The following is a 7,684-nucleotide window of genomic DNA, read 5'->3' as shown; positions in this document are numbered from 1 at the left end:
TTAGAGGGAGCTTAGTATCATTTCTTGTTGTCCTTGGCTTCTTTCTGGATCATGCCTCGCCAATTCCTCTAAGAGGACTGCAAATCTCTCCATAACTGGTGCGCGTAAGGAAACTAACAGCATAACCCCTCGCTCTCCGTTCTTGAATCTATAGGGCAGAACATACGTTCCAGCAATAGAAATTTCATCAGGCATGGCCTTAGCTGGCCCAGCATAAACTGGCTTATCCCACCCACAATCTAATTGATCAAACCCCATTCTTGTTATGTCTGACACAATATATGACTGTAACCCGATAGGCTGGCCTTTGGTGATCTCTATTAGATCAGCCAATGATCTCATGTACTCCTCAGTTATTGCATTCTTGGCATTCCTTATCAACTCCATTGCATACCCTAATGAGTTTAAACAAAGATTCTTAGCATTTGTTACAGCTGCTGGCAAAGCTACCACGTTACCGTAATATCCTTTTGGTAATGGTGGGTTGAACTTGGAACGTGCATTGACAAGCAATTGCATGCGCATCTGCTCATTAGGGTTTGCTTGAGATGCCATGGCATAGCATCTCCATAAGCATGCACTTATGACCTCAAAATTTGAACAAGGGTGTAAATGAGAAGGAATCCATCTACGAATGTTTGATAATTCTTTGCGGTTAAGAACGAAACTACGGTGGGCTACATCGTAAACTTTGCCGTGGAATTCAGGAACGTTGGTTGTAGGACCAACAACAACTGGACCATCATTACCATATTCACTGTGTCTGCGAGTAACGTGTGGTGGATTCCTAGCACAGAGAAGTTCCCTTTGCCACACAGGTAGAATTGAAGGGGCTTGCGCACCTCGTGCAATCTCCCCTATGGCACTCAATAGTTGAACTATGCCAAGTGCATCACTCATTAGGTGATTGAGACGATAGGCAAGTACAAAACCACCACAATTCAAGCGTGTCACCTGTTAAAATAAGTAAAATTATTAGTGCAATGGAAAGCCAAATTTATTATTTTCTCTAACCTAATTACATAGACAAGCACCTTCTTTTTATATACACTTTACGTGGTCTATTGTCAAAAACAATTTGCAATAAATGACTGAATGAACTTAGCCACTTATGTCCTGTATCGTACCTGAAAACACAATAATGGGGTATTGTGGATCCCTGCAGATCCTGGGACGTTGTATAGAAGTTCTTCAAAGCAAGGGAATGGAGATGGGATTGGATCACCAAACTGCTCAACTGTAGCATCAGCATCGGCTTCGATGAACAAAACACCCTCCCCAGTACATTCAACTATAAGCTTATTGTCTGGCCCTTGTCTAATCCTACCAGCAAAAGGGTAATAATAAACAAGTGTTTGTGCAATCGCCTCTTTTATTACCTTCACGGGATCTTTCCCTTGCATTGAGGGATTGTGTGCATACAAGTTGTAATTCGGTGATTGGAATTGGAGGTATAATTGGCGATCAATATCAGAAAGCTGTCTGAGTTCATGAGGAGTGGCTTTAGCTGGGGCAACCAATTCAGGTTCGCATCGTCGGACCGCAAATGCTAAGGGAGTAGATGCTGCCATGGCATAAAATTAATAGTGTTTGCTGCAAACTGTGATCAATGGCAGCTATGCCACGGACGGCAAGAATATGGGTTGGAAATGGGATACCTGTAGTTGCAAACTTTCTACATATTTATAGCAAGCATTGTTTAGACGAAGCATGCATGAAGTAGGTGAACGATATAGACTATCAAGCTGTGTTAATTAATTGGTTATGATGATAAGATCTTGACTTGTTCAATCAGTGAGGTGTTTTCGATCAAAGAAAGAGAGAGAAGGATTCACGGGAAGGCATGACCCCAAACTTGCTAATGTTTCCCTGTTCTGCCGGATTCCCACTGAAGAATACAATCAAGGGAGTGTTTGTATTTTTTATGGTACATTATGTTTTTTAAAATATTCTTTAATTTGTTTTTAACCTGAAAAGGTATTAAATTGATTTTTTTTAAAAATAATTTATAGTATTAATATGTATTATAATAATAGTTTTATTTTTAATTTTTTATATTTTCATGATATTTTTCTTTGTCTTTTTTTTTCTCATTCATTGCTTCTTCTCTATTATTTTAGTGTGTTAGATTCTGACATAGTTGCTATCAAATTCAAAGTACAAAAACATCAGTTCTGCAAATGTTTTAGATGTAGTAATTACTTTAAACTCTGAGCATCTTGAATTTAATAATTATATTTGAGTTTAACATGATTATCAAATCTAAATACATGAATTTAACATAATTAAATGAGTATTGAATAACAAATATGATTTAACAATCCAATAATCTATAACCAAAATTAATAACATTAGAAGATTCGTTGCGCCTAATCTATAACCACAATTTAGAGCATCGAAAGACTTACAATGCAACAAGCAAAAATGACACAATGCCCCCATCAGCAGATAAAGTGTGAAAAACATTTTAAATTGAGTTTATCATAAAAAACACATTATGAATCAAAACATTATAAAGAAAAGAAATCAACGTATATTTATAAAAAAAATAACTCTTTGTTTGTAATTCATCGAAATCACATGCCAAAAAACACAAATAATATCAATATATTTATCATTAAAAAATAATTTAAAATTCTATTTGAGATCTCATTTAATAATTTAAATTTTAATATTAAAATAATTTTTCAATATAGTTAGATATTCAAGAAAGAGATAGGAAACCTGCCATTCTTCTCTCTCTCTCTCTCTCTTTCCATACTGCTTTAATTTGATTCAATGAGAAATTTGGGCTCCGAGAACCTAAAATTTACCCTCCCAAAATCTAATTTTTTTCCCTTAAAAAAAATGAAAAACGTTAATATTTGTAAATTAAATTGTGCCCTTAAAATTCGCTTGATTAATTGCCTCTATATATGGGCGGTATTACCAATGGCCTCTACAAATTAATAAATTTAATTCTCTAGCAACACTTTTTAAAGTTGCCTCGACATAGCTGCCTTCGTAGGACTACTTTGTTGCAGCGCAAATGTGTGATATTAGAATACATGGATAAAGAAAATTTTATGGAATAAAAAAATAAAAATATAACTTAAAATTATTAAAAATTTATATGATTATTAAAAAAATCAAAGTTTTTATAAAAAACAAATGATAAGAGAAATTACTTGTTTAAAAAACTGACATAGCCAACCCATGTTCTTTCATTGTCATGTATATACAGATTGGAGGAGATTCCATCAGATTTTTTTGTATGTATCCTTTTAGACCATTATGTTATGGAGTTAATGCATGTTGTTCTAAGCAACCTCTTCAATTATTAAAATATATTTCAGTAACATCGAGGGAGTTACTCAAAATTTCAACTGCTACTCATTTCAATATTCCAGTAAGTGAGGGGGCAGTTTTTTAGATCAGAGTACTATTTTCATGTTGTGTGTTGACATTTTTTGAAATATTTAAATGTAAATTATCTCATAATTATAATTTTATTTTCCATTGTCTTGCCTAATGGATTAAGAGGAATACTCCTAAAAAATTAAATTAATAGCATTTTGTTGTTTCTTAATGGGCATGTTTAGCCTTTGTTTTTCTTTCTTTTCTTTTTCTATTCTAAATTTTCCTCGGTTGTCATCTCCTTAATGGTGCTATTTCGCTCAAATTCAGCTAAAAAAACAAAATATATACAAACATGCATAGACTCAAGTTTAGCAGATTTATAAAATTAGAAGGCCAACAAGTCCAAGAATCCATAAAACACCAACGACAAACAAAAGATACAGCCTTGTCTTCAAACTACCAAACCTCTAAGCTAAATTTCAACGTAACCATGCAATGAGATCTTGGCCTCCTCGAAAGAGAGCTCCCTCGTGAGAAAAAGAATTTAATCATAGATTCCCGAAATTGAACTAGCTTCTGCCTACCTATAACTAGGTTATATATACAAATTTTGGGTGGTTCAGCCTGTGCATTGAAAGGAAATTTCTTTACCAATACATATACCAAGTTGAATAACTATATGGGTAAGTTTACGTTTCAAAAAAAATGTTGGTGGTTTTGGAATTTTATACATATATATTTATTTATAGATAAATCTAGTTGTCTAGCTCTATATTGGTACGTAGTTATGACTGTGTGATGACGAATAGATTGATAGAGATTTCACCTCGTTGTTGATTGTGGCTCTTGGCCACAGGATCGATCTATGGCCTGCCTTCGTATCTCTTCAAAATTCCCATTTGTTTTTTTGTGTGGTAAAGTTCAACTGAGGTTTATGCATGTTGTATTTTGTACATACATATTTGTTGGTTATTGGAGTTAATTCACCCACCACCATCCATCTTGATTTTTATTTTTATTTTCAATTGCCAAAATAAGAGTCCATGTGCCTCTTCGAAGTCATTTCTCAAGTAGTTGCTGATAGAAAATTACAAAAACATGACATGCAAGGATTCTTAAGATGAAATTATAGATGGTGACATTTCAACAACACAAAATTAAATCCAAGGGCTGCCGACCTTCTCTTGATGAAGGAAAAGGAGCTGGAATTTTCTAATTTGAACTTTAAAGTTAGAAGTTATGCATGTATTAAAGAAAATTATAATGATTTGAGCATAGAGTTGTGATGGAGTCAGGTTCGGATTTATCAAGCTAACTTAGGTTTATATTTTGTTTAGAGATATGTAAAGTTTTTTATTTTGATTCAAAGATTTTATTTAAAAGTGCATCTAAATCAAATTAATACTATTTGAATCTTGAAATATATATTACAAATATTCTAGTTGTTCAAATAATAATTAATAAAAAAAAATATTTTTAACAATAATAAAAATTTTATTATAACTTTAAAGTGTTTCAATAAATAAATACTCTCGTTTATTTTAAATTAAACATAGGTATTTTTTTATTACTAAAATACTTTATTGAGTTAAATTAGAGAATTAATCTTGGCATGGGCTCATTCTTCTCGGGGAGGCGTTTTTCATGCATTAATCTTGTGACATCTAAATCATATAGGTTTTCATGGGATAAAAAACCGACTAGGTTACTTCAAGTAAGCCCAAGGGACTTAACCATCTAGGTTCAGCTCTTCATTATGGCCTTTATTTTCTACCTAATTTCTATTCCTGTCACAGAAGCGGGCCTATTTCCTAAGGTAAGACTTGCATGATGATGTTGTCGATTTTGAGCACATTAGTCCATCAGCACGACATGATTATTATTTGATAGTGTAATAATAAATATTTTTTTTATTTAAAAATAAATTTAAAAAAATTATTTGTAATATTAATAAATTAGAATTATTTTTAAAAATTTTAAAAATATTATTTTAATATTTTTCAAGATAGATATATTTTTAAAACGTGAACAGAGTTAAAGAGACATGTATAAAGCTTGTTTGATAATATAGTTGTGCGTGCTTTTTAAATAATTTTTCGTGCTAAAATATATGTTAATAATTTTTTTATTTTTTAAAAAATATTTTTGCCATCAGCATATCAAAATAATTAAAAATATATTAAATTTTAATAATAAATAAATAAATTTTCTAAAACGCGGTTTGCACCGCGTTTTCAAACATACTTCTTTACTAGAGTTCATGAACTTGTTTAGTAGTCTAATTGTAGGTGTATTTTAAATAATATTTTATTTTAAAAAAAATATTTTTGATATTAAGCATATCAAAATAATTAAAAATATGTTAAATATGTTAAATTTTAATAAAAAAATAATTAAATAATTAAATTTTCTGGTTCCAAACATACTCCTAGTTCAACAGACGAAAGTGCATCGAAAGTGACCAGAGACGGCAATTATCGGTGCAGGCTTACTCCTATCCTCCATATGCGAGAGGCTCGGTCCTTAAATGCGAGAGGCTCGGTCCTTCTCTTGGCTTGCTTAGCTCTTCGCACGGCTGATACCTTTGACATCTGCTGCAGGCTTTATCTTTTCTTTTTCTTATTTCTTTTTACCTTTTTTATTTATTTTTTTCTACACAATGACAACTCACTTGTTTTTTATTTTTGATATATTTCTTTAATATTATTATTAAAAAAATTATTTAGATTTTGGTATTTTTAATTATTATATATTTAATATGAAAATAATAATACTAATGATAAATTGTTTTTAAGCAATTTCGATTGAAATCAGTTATTTATAATTCAAATGTTTCGTTAATTTTAGAGCATGATTTTTATTACATTTGTATTTTTTAAAAATTTCAATAATAGTAAATATTAGATATGGCGGGAGGCTGCCCTTCTCCTGAAAAAATCTAAGGTCTCCTTACTCTCAGTGGTAAACAGGGCCCACGGTCGCAGCTGAATCTTCTGGTGTGAATATCGACAATTTTAGTATATTAATATTAAATTTAATCTTAAATTAGTATTAAAAAATCCATTCACGAACAAGTTACTAGCTTGTTTCTTTTTATCTTTTTCTCGTGCATTATTAAATTTAATCTAGTAATTCATCAACTTAAAACCTAATAAAATCAGATAATTAATTCATCTGAAACTTACTGACATTTATTTTTTTATATGAAAATATGTGTATATTGATACGATTAAATTTAATTATTTTAATATAAATGTCAATAATTATAATTTATATTTTAAAAAAATTAACATGGCATTACTTTAAATTTTCAAACTAGTATTCTAAATTTATAGGATTTAATGACTATGCATATAATATATAAAATATAACTAAAAAATATTAAAAAATACTTTGAAAGCATGCTGTCATCATGCAAGTTTGTCTAATTAAATGATAATTAATGATGGCATAATGAAATTCCTGACTCCATGTGAAGTTCAATGAATAAATTTGGACTTGACTAAGTATCTTTATTGAATGAATAGATTGAGATGTCCAATTACGTAGCAATAACGTCAACAATACATTGCCACTCGCGTGTGTTTTACGCGTTTAGATTTTCGAAAACAAGACTAAACGAACTTCACGTTCCAAACACGCGCCTACAGCGAGAGCACAATTTTATGTCCCTCCTGGTTCCCAATGATAAAGGCAGGTTTTTAACTAAAGAGAACAAAATGCATTAAATGAGGCCTCTGCTTTTTCTTCACTCTCTCTCCCGACCTCATTAACTACCACCACCAACTAGTAGTGAGGAAAAGTCCATTCTATCCTCGTTTATTTAACATTATTAACTAGCAAGGTTTTATGCCCACTTTACCGGGCGAGCCTCACTTGATGTAAGGATGAAGTGAATATTTCAAATTGCCGCAGAGGTTAATTTAAAATTGTTTTTTAATGAAAAATATATTAAAATAATATTTTTTATTTTTAATATTAATATATTAATATGATTAATAAATATTAATTTAAATTTTTATAAAAAATAAAAAAATATAATTAAACCAAACTATCAAGCAATCATAACTTTTAAAAAAAAAATTAAAAAAAAATAGTGAAGAACACTAGCCAACTTGAGATATTACTAGTGGGTCTGGCTGATCATAAAAAAATATTATTTAGGGGTTTATTTTAAATAAAAATAAAATAATTTTAAAAAATAAATTATTTTTTAAATATAGTAGATTTTACTAGATTAATTTTCATTCAATGCAATATAAAATTTAACTTAAGCGAGGCTAACCATATCTTAATTCATGGTTATTATAAAACAGAATTTTATATGTTATTATGTATTAATTTA

The 7,684-nt window shown here is 30.4% G+C and overlaps 1 protein-coding gene across 1 annotated transcript; it reads right to left on the bottom strand.

Moving 5' to 3' along the window:
- On the bottom strand, positions 1 to 1,571 carry LOC105136840 (benzyl alcohol O-benzoyltransferase-like). The gene is made up of 2 exons (XM_011042335.1): positions 1,128 to 1,571; positions 1 to 954 (listed from the first exon to the last, which is right to left on the bottom strand). Exons 1-2 carry the CDS (start codon positions 1,569 to 1,571, stop codon positions 1 to 3), a joined length of 1,398 nt encoding a protein of 465 aa, XP_011040637.1.
- Between the last annotated feature and the right edge of the window lie 6,113 nt (positions 1,572 to 7,684).

Source organism: Populus euphratica, unplaced genomic scaffold (genome assembly GCF_000495115.2).
Source record: "Populus euphratica unplaced genomic scaffold, PopEup_1.0 scaffold62.1, whole genome shotgun sequence".
In the NCBI taxonomy this organism is placed as follows: Eukaryota; Viridiplantae; Streptophyta; class Magnoliopsida; order Malpighiales; family Salicaceae; genus Populus; species Populus euphratica.
The sequence above is the reverse complement of the archived record's forward strand: the minus strand, read 5'-3'. Positions and strand labels throughout refer to the sequence as shown.